At 55.7% G+C, this 15,917-nt stretch overlaps 1 protein-coding gene across 8 annotated transcripts in view; it reads left to right on the top strand.

The window, feature by feature from the left end:
- Positions 1 to 15,917, top strand: part of LOC146431052 (protocadherin gamma-C3-like) — a 216,829-nt gene that overhangs the window by 40,733 nt on the left and 160,179 nt on the right. The window contains exon 1 of one of the 8 annotated variants that reach the window (XM_085073290.1): positions 801 to 3,358. The exons of 5 other annotated variants lie outside the window; for them this stretch is intronic. In XM_085073290.1, coding sequence (XP_084929416.1) covers positions 893 to 3,358 — 2,466 coding nt within the window. In that variant the 5' untranslated portion in view covers positions 801 to 892. Of the gene's footprint in view, positions 1 to 800; positions 3,359 to 8,891; positions 11,349 to 13,025; positions 15,683 to 15,917 lie in introns of those variants that run through there. 2 more of the 8 variants (XM_085073294.1, XM_085073281.1) reach the window with 2 other exon arrangements.

Genomic DNA, 15,917 nt, shown 5'->3' with positions numbered 1-15,917 from the left:
GATAGGATTTATCGTAAAGGCTCTGATCTAGAATCACATGGTTTCTAGAAATGTGTAGGGCCGCAATTAACAATTCAGAAGTAGTGGTTGGAGAAGGGGAGCACTGAATGTTGATTCAGAGCAGCCTCGAATGGTAAAAAGTGACAAAACAGAGAAGGAAGGAAGGGCAGTCCTTTTGAGGAAGGATCTTCATTGCTGCTGTGTGCAGTTTCTCAGTGTCCGGGAATCTACTCTGTATGTAGGCAGTCAAATCTGACACCCAGTGAGAACAAACTCATTAAAAAACTACTGATACAAAAACCTGTGCAGGGAAGACGTTGTGCTTCCCTACCATGGAATAAGATTCGTAATACCTTGCATGTGAAATCAAGAGACATTCAAATACATATTTTGCCATGCTGTAGAAATAAAATAACCCCGAGAGGCTTGCTGTTATTTTCTGGTCGCAACCACCGCAAGATCAAAGAAGAGATTTACGGGAGAAAATGTGACTAAAGAGGCCCCCACTGAAAGGGACCTCACATCTCCCAGGAGACTGAAACGAGACAAGCTTCCCGTGGGAAAGGCAGGCTGGGCAGCGCTCGGCAGCGCTCGGTGGCTGCAGTGCCGGGAGGAGGCTCCGGGCGCCGCTGTTGACCGAGAGGAGCCGACAGGAAGATCGGAGAGCTGTGGCTCCGCCCGCTTCGGAACGGCTCGCTCACTAGATCGCTGGATTACTGCCTCGGCAAACATTTTGTTCCGATCGTTCCGGCGGGACCGATCCATTCATCAGCGAGGCGGAGGAACTGCCGGAGGCAGCGGCAAGGAGCAGCAAGTCAGAGCCACAGCGGGAGGCAGGTCGGCTTTGGGAAGCTGTCTGCAGTGTTGGGGCGCCGGCGGTGCTGCGGCGGAGATGAACGCGGCGGGGAGGCGCTGGGGCCGGCGGCAGCGAGCTCTGCTCTGGGCCGTCCTGCTGGCGGCGTGGGAGGCGGCGTGGGGACAGCTGCGCTACTCGGTGCCCGAGGAGATGCCCAAGGGCTCGTTCGTGGGTGACGTGGCCAAGGACCTGGGGCTGCAACTGCCGGCGATCCATGACCGCGGGTTCCGTGTTGTCTCCGAAGGCAGGACTCAGTATTTCGCTTTGCACGGGAAGACGGGACATTTAGTGACGGCGGAGAGGATCGACAGAGAGCAGCTGTGCGAGAGTGTGCAACAATGCGTGCTGCGCTGTGAGCTGATAGTGGAGGGGGAAATGAAGTTCTATGAAATCGAAGTGGAAATCATGGACATTAATGACAACGCACCCAGCTTTCGACAGACAGAATCAGAGCTGAGAATAAGTGAGATGACACCCGTTGGGTCGCGATTTCCCCTGCCAGATTCTCACGACCCGGACTCAGGCCAGAATTCCCTGCAGAGCTACGAGCTGAGCGGCGACGAGCACTTCTCGCTGGCCGTGCAGTCAGGCCCCGGAGGTGATCAGCGTCCCGAGCTGGTGCTGGCCAAGGCGCTGGACCGGGAGGAGGCGGCGTTTCACGAGCTGGTGCTGAGGGCGAGTGACGGCGGCGATCCGGCGCTGACGGGCACGGCTCGGATTCGCGTGACAGTGCTGGATGCGAACGACAACGCGCCCGTGTTCAGCCAGTCGGAGTACACTGTGCGTGTGCCCGAGAACGTGCCCGTGGGCTCTGTGCTCGTCAGCCTCACAGCCACTGATGCTGACGAGGGGCTGAACGGGAACGTCAAATACTCGTTTAAGAAAATCACAGAGAAAGCTTCGCAGATTTTCCATCTGGATTTTGACACTGGAGAAATAGCTTTGGTGCAGAGCCTGGACTTTGAGGAAGGAGACTTCTATGAACTGGAGGTGCAGGCACATGATGCTGGAGCCCTTTTTGACACGGCGAAAATTGCAATCACCGTGACAGATGTGAATGACAACATGCCAGAGATTTCCGTGAGGTCAGCATTGAGTGAGATTTCGGAGGACTCTCCGTCGGGTACGGTGGTGGCCCTGCTGCACGTGCAAGACCGGGACTCCGGAGCAAACGGGCAGGTGCGCTGCTCGCTAGACGGGGACGTACCGTTCCAGCTGCAGAGCTCACAAGGCAACTACTACCGGGTGGTGACAGCGAGAGAGCTGGACCGAGAGCAGGTGTCGGAGTACAACGTGACGGTGCGGGCGGCCGACGGCGGGTCGCCGCCGCTGCAAAGCAGCGCCGTGCTGTCGCTGCGGGTGCTGGACGTGAACGACAACGCGCCGGTGTTCGCGCAGGAGAGCTACAGCGCGCGTGTGGCGGAGAACAACGCGGCGGGCGCGCTGGTGCTGACGGTGCTTGCGACGGACGCGGACTGGGGGCAGAACGCGCGCGTGCGCTACCGGCTGTGGGAGGGGCGGGTGCGGGGCGCGCCGCTGTCGTCGTACGTGTCGGTGCAGGCGGAGACGGGCGCGCTGTACGCGCTGCGCTCGTTCGACTACGAGGAGGTGCGCGAGCTGGAGCTGTGGGTGCGTGCGGAGGACGGCGGCGCGCCGGCGCTGAGCAGCAACGTGTCGGTGCGGCTGCTGATCGTGGACGAGAACGACAACGCGCCGCAGGTGCTGTACCCGCCGCCGCCTCCGCCGGCGCGGGCGGGGTCGGTGTCGGGCGCGGCGTGGTCGGGCGTGGAGCTGGCGCCGCGCTCGTCGGAGCCCGGCGCGCTGGTGGCCAAGGTGGTGGCGGTGGACGCGGACGCGGGTCAGAACGCGTGGCTGTCGTACGAGCTGGCCAAGGCGACGGAGCCGGGGCTGTTCCGCGTGGGGCTGCACAGCGGCGAGGTGCGCACGGCGCGCTTCCCGCTGGCCCGCGACGCGGCGCGCCAGAGCCTGGTGGTGGTGGTGAAGGACCACGGGCGGCCGGCGCTGTCGGCCACGGCCACGCTCACCGTGGTGCTGGCCGAGAGCGTGGCCGAGCTGCTGGCCGAGCTGGGCAGTGCGGCCGAGGCGACGGCGCCGGGCGAGCTGGCCGGCAGCCTGACGCGCTGGCTCGTGCTGGCCGTGGCCGCCGTCTCGTGCCTCTTCCTGGCCTTCCTGCTGCTGCTGCTGGCGCTCCGCCTGCGCCGTTGGCGTCGCCAGCAGCTGCTGGCAGCCAGCAGCGGCGCCTTGCGCGGCGTGCCGGTGTCGCACTTCGTGGGCATCGACGGCGTGCGCGCCTTCCTGCAGTCCTACTCGCACGAGGTGTCGCTCACGGCCGACTCGCGCAAGAGCCAGCTGCGCTTCTCGGGCGCCAGCAGCTGCGACACCCTGCCGGTCCCTGCCCGGCCGCCTCCCGACGAGCCCGCGCCCCTGCTCGGGGCCGAGGACCCTGCCAGTGCTCCACCCGCGGATTCCAGCTCTCTCCCGGTGAGTTCCTCTTTGCCTTCATGAAGCTTTCCTGTTTTATTCTTCTGGCCTTTTTCCCCCGTTTTGCGTATTCTTTGTTGGACAGTTTGCTGACAATAGCTGGATTCCTTTCGTTATTGCGCTCTGTTCTGGTGCCTCTTGCTGCGAGGAGGTGGAGGAGGTGTCTGTGCTCAGGCTTTTAGGTGTTTAGGGAGTTAGGTGTAGTGAGACAGATGGTGGCTGCAAGTTCGAGTGAGGCTTTGTGGTTTCCTCAAGGACCAAGTCGTTTCTGTGCCCTGACGTATGTAATACCCATCTTCCTTTCAGTAATAGCTCTTCTGAACTCATTTGTTGGATTTTTAGCAAATCGTACTTCTTTGCTCGTTCAGGTGTCTTCCCCACTTCACAAGTTCATGATTCGATTGCAGTTGTCTATATTGCAATCTCGACAGCTGCATGTTTAACTTTGTTGCTCTCATTTGTAGTCTTCTCAGCCTTTATGTGTGAATTGAGGTCAGTAGGAGATGTATTTGCATTCGTCTAACTCTGTAGGTGAATGGACCGGGCAACAACTCATCCCTTAATGTTTGTTTGCTTGGTATGAAGATGAATGATCCTCTTGAAAACGGTGACTGTTTGAAAAGCCTGTGTGTGGCTGCATGTGGAGGAGTAGGTCCAGAAAGAAATGGCAGAGGTTCTTTCCTGTCTTTTAGAGTTGAGCTATATCTAATGGAGATGCATGTGCCTTGGCTGTAAATATATATATCATGGCAAGGGCCTTGGCATGGGTGGGAGGGGAGAGATTGTGGGTGCAGAGGGAGACATAAGAATGTCTGTCCCTATGCAGACATTCACTGACACAGTCTGTCCTGGATCGCTGCTCCTCTTTTCCTTTTAAAAGTCTGATGTTCCTTCACAGAAGAGCAGACAAATGAGCCTTCCTTCATACAGAGATGTGAATGTATCTGTGTGAATTTGGTGGTGTGAAGAGAAGTGGCCTGGGAAACCAGGCGTTATATGTCACGTGTTTGTAAATTGGATAGGTCACAGAGCACCGTGGACATTGTGAAAGATTGGAGATTTGAGTTCTGGGAGCTCGAGGGTCTGTTGAATGATGCAAGGGAATGCTTTCTTCCTTTGCTTTCACTATCCATCTCTAGTATCATGGAGTGTAAGCTTTTTCTTCTCAAAATGTTTGTCTAGAAGACATGCATTCCAGCTGTATGGAAAGCTCATGGAAGCTCTTCCAACGGGTTTGCATGTCATCATAATAGTGTATCTTAAGAGCTTAATTATGTACACATGACAAAGGTCACATGGGACCTGTGGGAGGAGCAGTCTGTGTATTCACTGCTTAATAAACACCTGAATTAATTGCCAAGTCTAAGTTGCATGATCTAGGAAAATGTGTTGTGATCTCTTCCTTTCTTAAGATGTTTATTTCTTGTCTTGCTCTTTTGATGATCTGAAAATGGTCCGTTTCTTCTGATAGGGTATAGAAAACCAGATCTGTCAAAATTGCCACACCGTTCCATATGTGCCTTTCAAGTTTACAGCTCAAATTTCTGAAAACAAGTCCAAAGTTCTCTTATTTTTTGATACTGCTTTATTCTTACTCAAATAGCCAAGTTGTAGCTTCAGCATTCTTTTGCATTGATATTAGAGAGGGTCACACACCTTCCAAATAGCCCATGTGCTGAAAAAGCTGGTTTTGAGGTGATACATGGATGACAGGTTCTTTAATTGAGCTGCTGATTGTCCTTTGTAACATTTGACATTTGTCAAATTGAGATGCGTAACATAATCTTGGTTGTGATTCTTGGGATCTGAGAAGCTACTTGTGCAAGTTTTCTTTCAATGGCGTCTGCCTGCAGATGTAACTTTCCTGTTGTGTAGTGTTTGGACAGGGAGAAGAGCTCCATTTGTCCAGAGACAGGGCCAGTGGAAGTGGTCCCTGTGGTACAGTTTGAAAGGTCTAAATGAGAAATTAAAAAGTTCAGTTTGTCCAAGTCATTACAGGACAACAGCTGCAGTTCCAACTCTTTCCCTTTTTTTTTATCATCCAGTGAATTTTCCATGATTGGGGTCTATGGTGTGAGCTCCTATATGACCCTCCTGTGTAGTTGTTACAAACCTAGCTTCCTACTAATTTCCCTAGTTTCCTATGACAATGACACAATCTGAAAGATGAAGCTATGATTTACACACTTCTGGTGGTTTCCCATTCTTGTCTTGTTTGGATGGTTGCTTTTTTTCATTTGTATTTTGGTCTAGATTTTGTTTTAGTGTTTTTGTTTTGTCAGGGAGTAAGGCTGATCCTCATTGTGCCTGGCAATCCTGCGTAGTCCAAAATATGTCCTATATGTCTTACAATCCAGCAGGGACAACAGTTGTCATGCATACCATGAAAGTATGATAAATATGTTTTCCAAAGATGGTCTTTTCCCTGTGGCGAACACACAGCCAAAAGTTTGGCGTGTATTGAATGTTTCTTGAGAGTTGTAAGTATGCTTTCTTTGAGGTCTTGATTTACTGGAAAGTCGTGGCTAATTTTAACAATTCTAGTCAGTACTTTTGAATTTGAAACCATGAGTGCTGTTTTGAAGCAAACACTTACTACAGCCACCTAGGACAGAATTTTGTGCGTGAGGAAAAATATGAAAAACAAAAAGAGAATCTGTTGTAGTTTCTCAGAAGACTGAGCTTGAGAAATAGGCACATGAGATGCTATTTAAAATGATGGTTTCATAATTGTGCAAAGTGAACAGGCCACACAGTAGAAAAAAACTGGCTGAGAGATGATGACTAATTCTTAAAATGAAGCCCTCTGTTATGAATCCAGAGTAAGTCCTTAGGGCCACACTTGCAGTTTGAGACTTCAACAACTTCAAAGTGCTCTCAGGAAAGAATTTCAATGCTGTGGTAGAGACCTAGAAGACTTCCTGGTGAGCATCTCTGACAAACTGTTTTCTAACGCTTCCTAACCTTGCTTGTCTGATTAATGTGTTGTTAAGGGGGTTGTTTTTTTTTTTTGGGTTTTTTTTGTTTTGTTTTATTTGGTTGGGTTTTTTGTTGGTTTTTTGGGTTTTTTTTCTTGATTTACTCTGTTTGTAAACATAGAAATATATAATGCATTAGTGGCTTTGGCTAAAGGAAGAGTGAAAGGCACAAGATGTGAGACTGACTTTGTGTTCTGATATTGTTGGGAGAAATAGATGTAAATATGACCTTAGTAGAAGTCACATCTCTGTGGAACAGTGCATGTGATAAAAGAGGGGAGATTCCCCCTAAACAGTTAGTTTGATGAGCCATTCTCTACTGGATGACTGCTAATCCTTTATTTTGGGTTTTTATCATGCATATGTTTTAGAATCCTTCAGTTTCTTCTCCAAATGGTGATGAGCAGACAAATGTACTTCCCTCCTGGGTGTGATTGTAGTGTGTTATCATATAATGATAATGTTTACTATTGATGAAACTGTCACAAGGAAAGCTGCCAGTTGCATAGCATTGCAGAGAAGACAGGGGCTTCAGAAGCTACAGAAGAACTTGTTTATTCCCTTGCTTGTCATATGTCATAGATAACACAAGCTTATGCCTGAAGGTGTAACATGAGATTTGAGTTGCTTCTGTGGAGTGAGACCTACAAAATATTATTGCATATCATCTGCTCGTTTCTATATATTTCTAGCTCTTGCATTGCTTGTTGTCATGAGCTCAACCTCAGGGTGTCTGACTTTATGTGGAAGGTCACATCTATTCCAGTTCTCAGGGTATGGGTGCAGTTCCTGTGATGTTTACAGCTGTAGAGAGGAAGGGCTTTGTAAGCACATATGTGCTCACCCAGGCACACTTTGTAGCATAATAATGCAAAAACATCTGTGCTGCAGTCCTCAAAGTGCAGAGTGGCCACCCAGCCCAGTCAAGGTTTCCATGAACAGAACAGGGACCAGTGGAAGAATGTGTGAAGAGTGTCCCCCACATGGTCCCCCAGAACAAGCTGACCAACCAAGTGGAGGCTATTAAATGGATGAAGAACTGGCTGGATGGCTGCATCCAAAGAGTTATAGTCAGTGGTTCAATGTCCAAGTGGAAACCAGTCCCTCAAGAGTCCATACTGGGACCAATATTATTTAGGTATCTTCACAAATAGTGGGATTTAGCACAGCCTTAGCAAATTTGCAGATGACACCAAGCTGAATTGATAGAGACGCCAACTAGAGGGATCTTGGTAGGTTGGAGAAGTTGACCTGTACAAACACCATAAAATTCAACACGGCCAAGTGGAAGGTCCTGCACCTGGGTCAGGGTAAATCCCAATTTAAATAGAGAGTGAGGGATTGGGAAGAGCCTTACCATAAAGGACTTGGGGCTACTGGTGAATGACAAAAGGGACATGAGTTGGCAATGTGCAGTTGCTGCCCAGAAGGTCTCCTGGGCGCCAAAACAAGTAGTGTGGCCAACACGGTAAGGTGTATTGTTCTCTTCCCCCACACTTCTTTAACTGCAAAAATTCTCAAAGAACTTGATGATCTTTGCCATGAAGAAGGAATTATGAAGTTCATGTCCTGCAGCCTGAGAAAACTGGGTTTTGAATAGAAGTGGTTTCATTTTTTCAATCAATAATGAGTGCTTATAAGAAAGATTACAAGATATTTTAGATGGGTCTGCAGTGACAAGACAAGGGACAATGGATTTAAACTAAAAAAGGGTAGGTTTTGATTAGATAAAATGGTTTATAATGAGGGTATTAAGACACTGGAACAGATTACCTAGAGATGTTACGGATGTGGCAACACTAGAAGGGTAGAAGGACATGTTGGATGGTCCTTGGAGGGCCCTAGTCTACTGTAGGATCTCACTGTCAATGACAGAGGGGTGAATCCAATTACATGCAAATGCCTCTGCCAAAGCAAACCATTATTTAGTTCTGTGAAAGACATGATATGTGTTTGCACTTCCTCAGTGTCAGCACCTCAAGTATGGAGATGAAAATAAAGGTAATTTTGTGAATAGGAAAGAAGGCAGTAGAAGTTATTCTTTGCAAGCAGTTACAAGCTTGGATTTAGGCTGATACATTTAATAGACAATAATGTGACCCAGGTAGAAAAGCAGAAAAAAATTACCCGAGAGTGTGTTAAAAAGCGCTTAAATACTCCCCCAGCTATACTATCATTTCCTCCACATATACTTGTGCAGTGAAATTTTTAACAGAACCTAATTTCTTGTCTTTAATGATAGCATGAATATTTCCTTCTGAGTATTCGCGCGGCCATCCGGCGGCTGCAGTGGCGTCGCGGCGCCTCCGGGTGCCGCTGTTGGCCGCCGCCGAGCGGCGCTGGAGCCGCCGCCGCCCAAAGCCGCCGCAGCCGCGTCCTGCCCCCGCAGGCTGCTCGCTCGCCCGGCGCCGGCCACAGCGGCAGCGGCACCGACAGCAGCGGCAGCAGCGGCGTCCGAGGCGGCCAGAGCGGCGTGTCTGTGCTGCGGCAGCCCCTGCGCTGTCTGGCGAGAGCGGCTGGAAGGGACGCAGGAACTCGGCGAGCGCTGCTGAAAGAGAATGGCGGTGAGGCGGCGGCAGAGGCGCGGGCCGGGCGGCGGGCGAGCGCTGCTGTGCGCGGTGCTGCTGTGCGTGTGCTGCGGGGCGGCGGCGGAGCGGGTCCGCTACTCCATCGCCGAGGAGCTGGGCAGAGGCTCGCTCGTGGGGCCGCTGGCGCGGGACCTGGGGCTCAGCGCCGACGAGCTGCCGGCGCGCAAGCTGCGGCTGAGCGAGGAGAAGCAATACTTCACGGTGAATGAGGAAAACGGGAATCTGTACGTGAATGAGAGACTGGACCGGGAGGAGATGTGCGGCGAGTCGGCGACCTGCTTTGTCAGCTTCGAGGCGCTGGTGCACAGCCCGCTGAACGTCTTCCACGTCGAGGTGTCCATCGAGGACGTGAATGACAACTCCCCGGCCTTCAGCAAAGCTGCTCTGGATCTGGAGATCGGTGAATTAATTCCTCCCGGTGCTCATTTTCCCCTGGAGATGGCTCGAGACGCAGACGTGGGCAGCAACTCGCTGCTGACTTACAAACTCACCAACAACCCGTCCTTCACTTTGGCCTTAAAGGAGAGCCCGGGTGGGAAAAAGCAGCCGGAATTAGTTCTCGAGAGAGCGTTGGACCGAGAGAAGCAGAGCTCCCTTGATTTGGTGCTGATGGCCGTAGATGGCGGGGACCCCGCGAGGTCTGGGACTGTCCAGATTCGGGTCAACGTGACAGACGCGAATGACAACCCGCCCGTATTCAGCAAAAGGATCTACGAAGCGCGAGTGGCGGAGAACCTGCCCGTGGGGTCTCTGGTGCTGCGGGCAAAGGCGACGGATGCGGACGCGGGCGCCAACGCGCGAGTATCCTACTCCTTCGGCAACGTCCCCGAAAGCATCCGCGCACTGTTCGATCTCAACAGCGACACCGGCGAGGTGCGGACAGCAGGTCCTCTTGATTTTGAAGGACAGAGTAAATACAATTTCCGCCTGGAGGCAAGGGACGGGGGCGGGCTCACTGATCACTGCGAAGTCCAAATAGATATCACGGACGAGAATGACAACGCGCCCGAGATTACGATTCTGTCCCTGTCGAGCCCGGTGCCCGAGGACTCGCCTGTCGGCACCGTGGTAGCGCTACTGAAAGTGCGGGACAGAGACTCCGGCGAGAACGGTCAGGTGTCGTGCGAGCTGTCGGGGGAGGCGCCGCTGTCGATCGTGGCGTCGTCGGGCGGCTCGTACAAGGTGGTGACGGCGAGTGCGCTGGACCGCGAGCAGGCGTCCGAGCAGCGCGTGACGGTGGTGGCGCGGGACCGGGGCAGGCCGGCGCTGTCGAGCCGCACGGAGCTGGTGCTGGAGGTGTCGGACGTGAACGACAACGCGCCGGTGTTCGAGGAGGAGGCGTACAGCGCCTACGTGTGGGAGAACAACGCGGCGGGCGCGCTGGTGCTGCGCGTGCAGGCGCGGGACGCGGACGCGGGCGCCAACGGGCGCGTGAGCTACTGGCTGGCGGGCGGCAGCGCGGGCGCGGCGGGCGCGGCGCCGCTCGTGTCGGTGGAGGCGCGGAGCGGCGCGCTGTACGCGCAGCGCTCGTTCGACTACGAGCAGTGCCGCGAGTTCTTGGTGGCCGTGCGGGCGCAGGACGGCGGCGCGCCGGCGCGCAGCTCCACGGCCACGGTGCGCGTCTTCGTGCTCGACCGCAACGACAACGCGCCGCGGGTGCTCTGGCCGGCGGCGCCGGGCCCGGGAGAGGCTCCGGGAGCGGCCCCGACGCCATTCGAGGTGATTCCGCGTTCAGCCGAGGCCGGGTACCTGGTGGCGAAGGTGGTGGCGGTGGACGCGGACGCGGGGCGCAACGCGTGGCTGTCGTACGAGCTGGTGCAGGCGTCGGAGCCGGCGCTGTTCCGCGTGGGGCTGCACAGCGGCGAGGTGCGCACGGCGCGCGCCGTGTCCGAGAGGGACGCGGCCAAGCAGCGCGTGGTGGCCGTGGTGAAGGACCACGGGCAGCCGGCGCTGTCGGCCACGGCCACGCTGCACGTGGTGCTGGCCGAGAGCTTGCAGGAGGCGCTGCCGGAGCTGAGCGAGCGGGCGGCGGGCGCCGAGGCGCCGGCGGCCGAGCTGCAGTTCTACCTGGTGCTGGCGCTGGCGCTGCTCTCGGCGCTCTTCCTGCTCAGCGTGGCGCTGGCCGTGCTGGCGCGGCTGCGCCGGGCCGGGCCGCCCGCCGTGCTGCGCTGCCTGGGCGCGCAGCGCTTCTCGGTGGCCGGCGCCGCCTTCCCGGCCGACTTCTGCGAGGGCACCTTGCCCTACTCCTACAACCTGTGCGTGGCGGCGCCGGCGCGCGCCGTGCCCGAGGCCGCTTGGCCGCCGCCGCCGCCGGTGCCCATCCTGTCTGCAGAGGAGCTTCTGGGCGGGGATTGCTGCGACAAGCCGAACCCGAACAGCAGCGCCGTGACAGGAGAGCCACTTGCCATCACCGACGCACCGCAGGTCTGTAAAGCCGCGTATGTTCTTTCTCTCTGACTCTTTCTTAACGTGGTGATGGTGTCAGTGGACTCCTGGGCTTCTTTTCTCTGCTTGGGTGGCTTTTACCGATGAGTATTTCTGTCAGTGAGTTCTCTGATAATGGTGTGTCGCGTCTGTTTTGGCTGCTGGCCCTGTCATCTGGTTCTTTCTGCCTCATTAACTTTCCGTCACACCTCTAGGATGTATGGGGAAGCTCTTGCCATTCAACTTCTCCTGCATATAATATTAAAACAGGGCTAAAGATCTGGTTAATACTTTGTGTTTGGAAAAGTTTCCTCTCAGTGCAGACAGAAATCGACAGCACTTTTCCTCATAAGTTCCGTTTCAGTATAATATACGAAGACTGTGTTTTCTGAAATACTATGTTTTAATAAGGGTGTAGGCAGATCCTTACTTTTAGAATGAGATTCACTAATTCGACTGTTGGAGCTGAGAATATGTGGCTTACTCTGGATAATTTTCCTTGAGCTTTGCTAACCAAATCGATGCACTGGGTTCTTGGTGGTAGCTTAACAAATTTTTTTTTTGTAATTTTATTTCACTGTGTCCAGAAGAAAAGGGAATTTACAGATTGTTCTTTCCTAACGAATGTGCCATCCTTCCCCCCGTCTCCTCACATCTTTTGTTGTTAAGGGGTTGCAGAAATAACAAGTAATGGCGAGACTGGCTTTTTTCCCTCAGAGCTTTATTTTTTTTTCTCTTTCTTCGTATATTTATCATTTGATATTCCACTGTTCTTTAGGGTTTATCAACTGGCTTTTCAACAGAGCCATGGATTGAGAGGCTTAAGAAAGCAATTCGCATGTTTTTTCTTTTGTTTGTTGCCTTGACGTTTTTTGGTTCGTTGGTTTTCTTTTCGTCTGGTTTTTTTTCTTTTTTATTAACTTGTGTCCCTCGCCTATCTTTTTTTCACACGAAATTTATATCTTCTATGGTATAGGGTTTATTGCTAAGGCTATGGTCTAGAATGGAGCAAGTCCTACTGTGTAAAGCCTTAATGGACAATTCGGAAGTTGTTTAAGAAGGGGAGCACTGCAGGCCGGTTTAGAACAGCCTCGAACGGTCAGGTGAAAAGTGACAAAGCAGAGGAGGAAGGAAGGGCAGTCCTTTTGTGGCGGGGTCTTCATTGCTGCTCTGTGCAGCTTCTCGGGGTCCAGGAATATACTGTGTCCGTAGGCATTCAAACCTGACATCCAGTGAGAAAAATCTCACTGAAAAACTACTGATACGAAAACCTGTGCAGGGAAGACATTGTGATATTGTACTATCGAATAAGATTATTAGTACCTTGCCTGTGATATTAAGAGACTTTTATACCCATACATTATCGTGCTGTAGAAATAGCATAGCAGCCGAGAGGCTTGCTATTCTGTGTGGTCGCAATCACTTCGGCAATCAAAGAAGAGATCCAGGGAAGAAAAGTTAACGACAGCTGTCCCCACTGAAAGGGACCTCACGTGTCCAAGGAGACTGTAACGAGACCAGCTTCCTGTGGGCAAGGCAGTGCGGAGAGCGCTCGGCAGTGTTCAGTGGCTGCAGTGCCGGGAAGAGGCTGTGGGCGCCGCTGTTGACCGAGAGGAGCGAGAGCAAAGCCAGAGCGCAGCAGCCCCGCCCGCTGCGGCCCGACTCTCGCTAGATCACTGAATGACTGTCTCGGTAAACGGTCTGTTTCGGATCGTTCCGGCGCTGCAGATCAGTGCTGCAGCAAGGCGGAGGGACTGCTGGAGGCAGCGGTCAGGAGCAGCAAGTCGGAGCCGGAGGGGGAGGCAGATCGGCGATCGACTGTGGAAACCTGTCTGCAGTGTTGCGGTACCGGCGGCGCCGCGGCGGAGATGTGTGCGGCGGGGAGGCGCTGGGGCCGGCGGCAGAGAGCTCTGCTCTGGGCCATCCTGCTGGCGGCGTGGGAGGCGGCGTGGGGGCAGCTGCGCTACTCGGTGCCCGAGGAGATGCCCAAGGGCTCGTTCGTGGGCGACGTGGCCAAGGACCTGGGACTGCAGATGCCGGCGATCCATGGCCACAGCATCCGCGTTGTTTCCGAAGGCAGGACACAATATTTCGCTCTGCAGGGGAAGACAGGACATTTAGTGACGGCGGAGAGGATCGACAGAGAGCACCTGTGCCGGCTGGTGGAGAAATGCGTGCTGCGCTGTGAGCTGATAGTGGAGGGGGAAATGAAGTTCTATGAAATTGAAGTGGAAATCACGGACGTTAACGACAATGCCCCGAGCTTCAAAGACGTTGAACTGGAGGAGAGGATAAGCGAGATGACAGCCCCGGGGTCGCGATTTCCCCTGGCTGAGGCTCAAGACCCGGACTGGGGCCGGAATTCTCTGCAGAGCTACGAGATGAGCGGCGACGAGCACTTCTCGCTGGCCGTGCAGTCAAGCCCCGGAGGCGATCAGCGTCTCGAGCTGGTGCTGGCCAAGGCGCTGGACCGGGAGGAGGCGGCGTTTCACGAGCTGGTGCTGAGGGCGAGTGACGGCGGCGATCCGGCGCTGACGGGCACGGCTCGGATTCGCGTGACGGTGCTGGATGCGAACGACAACGCGCCTGTGTTCAGCCAGTCGGAGTACACGGTGCGTGTGCCCGAGGACTTGCCCGTGGGCTCCACCATCCTCGCTGTCGCGGCCACGGATGCTGACGAGGGTCTCTATGGGCACGTGAAATACTCGATGAAGAAAGCGACGGACATGGCAACGGATACTTTCCATCTGGACTCTGAGACTGGAGAGATCACACTATTGCGAAGCCTGGACTTCGAGGAAGGCGATTATTACGAGCTGGAGGTACAGTCACGCGACGGCGGCGGACTTTTCGATACGACAAAAGTCAAGATCATCGTCACAGATGTTAATGACAACGTGCCAGAGATTTCGGTGCGGTCGGCGCTTAGTGAGATTTCGGAGGATGCCCCATCGGGGACGGTGATAGCCCTGCTGCATGTGCAAGACCGAGACTCAGGGGCAAATGGCGAGGTGCGCTGCTCGCTCGACGGGGATGTCCCGTTCCGGCTGCAGAGCTCACAAGGCAACTATTACCGCGTGGTGACAGCGAGAGAGCTGGACCGTGAGCAGGTGTCGGAGTACAACGTGACGGTGCGGGCGGCCGACGGCGGGTCGCCGCCGCTGCAGAGCAGCGCCGTGCTGTCGCTGCGGGTGCTGGACGTGAACGACAACGCGCCGGTGTTCGCGCAGGAGCGCTACAGCGCGCGTGTGGCGGAGAACAACGCGGCGGGCGCGCTGGTGCTGACGGTGCTGGCGACGGACGCGGACTGGGGGCAGAACGCGCGCGTGCGCTACCGGCTGTGGGAGGGGCGGGTGCGGGGCGCGCCGCTGTCGTCGTACGTGTCGGTGCAGGCGGAGACGGGCGCGCTGTACGCGCTGCGCTCGTTCGACTACGAGGAGGTGCGCGAGCTGGAGCTGTGGGTGCGTGCGGAGGACGGCGGCGCGCCGGCGCTGAGCAGCAACGTGTCGGTGCGGCTGCTGATCGTGGACGAGAACGACAACGCGCCGCAGGTGCTGTACCCGCCGCCACCTCCGCCGGCGCGGGCGGGGTCGGTGTCGGGCGCGGCGTGGTCGGGCGTGGAGCTGGCGCCGCGCTCGTCGGAGCCCGGCGCGCTGGTGGCCAAGGTGGTGGCGGTGGACGCGGACGCGGGTCAGAACGCGTGGCTGTCGTACGAGCTGGCCAAGGCCACGGAGCCGGGGCTGTTCCGCGTGGGGCTGCACAGCGGCGAGGTGCGCACGGCGCGCTTCCCGCTGGCCCGCGACGCGGCGCGCCAGAGCCTGGTGGTGGTGGTGAAGGACCACGGGCGGCCGGCGCTGTCGGCCACGGCCACGCTCACCGTGGTGCTGGCCGAGAGCGTGGCCGAGCTGCTGGCCGAGCTGGGCAGCGCGACCGAGGCGGCGGCGCCGGGCGAGCCGGCCGGCAGCCTGACGCGCTGGCTCGTGCTGGCCGTGGCCGCCGTGTCGTGCCTCTTCCTGGCCTTCCTGCTGCTGCTGCTGGCGCTGCGCCTGCGCCGTTGGCGTCGCCAGCAGCTGCTGGCGGCCAGCAGCGGCGCCTTGCGCGGCGTGCCGGTCTCGCACTTCGTGGGCATCGACGGCGTGCGCGCCTTCCTGCAGTCCTACTCGCACGAGGTGTCGCTCACGGCCGACTCGCGCAAGAGCCAGCTGCGCTTCTCGGGCGCCAGCAGCTGCGACACCCTGCCGGTCCCTGCCCGGCCGCCTCCCGACGAGCCCGCGCCGCTGCTCGGGGCCGAGGACCCTGCTGGCGCTCCACCCGCTGATTCCGCCTGCATCCCGGTGAGTTCCTCGGTCCAGACTGCCTCCGCAAAACTTCTCCGGTGAACTCTTCTGCCCTTTCCCATCTGTGTTCCGTGTCCTGTGTGGAGGTGTTTGCTGATGAGGATAGCAGATATCCGTTCACTGACGCACAGTGTGCTGTTGCCTCTTGCTGGGGAGAGGTGGAGGAGGGATCCGTGCTCAGCCTTTCAGGTTTTCAGGGAGACAGGTGTAGTGAGGCCGATGGTGGGTGCAA

This window comes from Lichenostomus cassidix, chromosome 13 (genome assembly GCF_008360975.1).
Source record: "Lichenostomus cassidix isolate B80296 chromosome 13, HeHo_3.0, whole genome shotgun sequence".
Taxonomy (NCBI): domain Eukaryota; kingdom Metazoa; phylum Chordata; class Aves; order Passeriformes; family Meliphagidae; genus Lichenostomus; species Lichenostomus cassidix.
The sequence above is the reverse complement of the archived record's forward strand: the minus strand, read 5'-3'. Positions and strand labels throughout refer to the sequence as shown.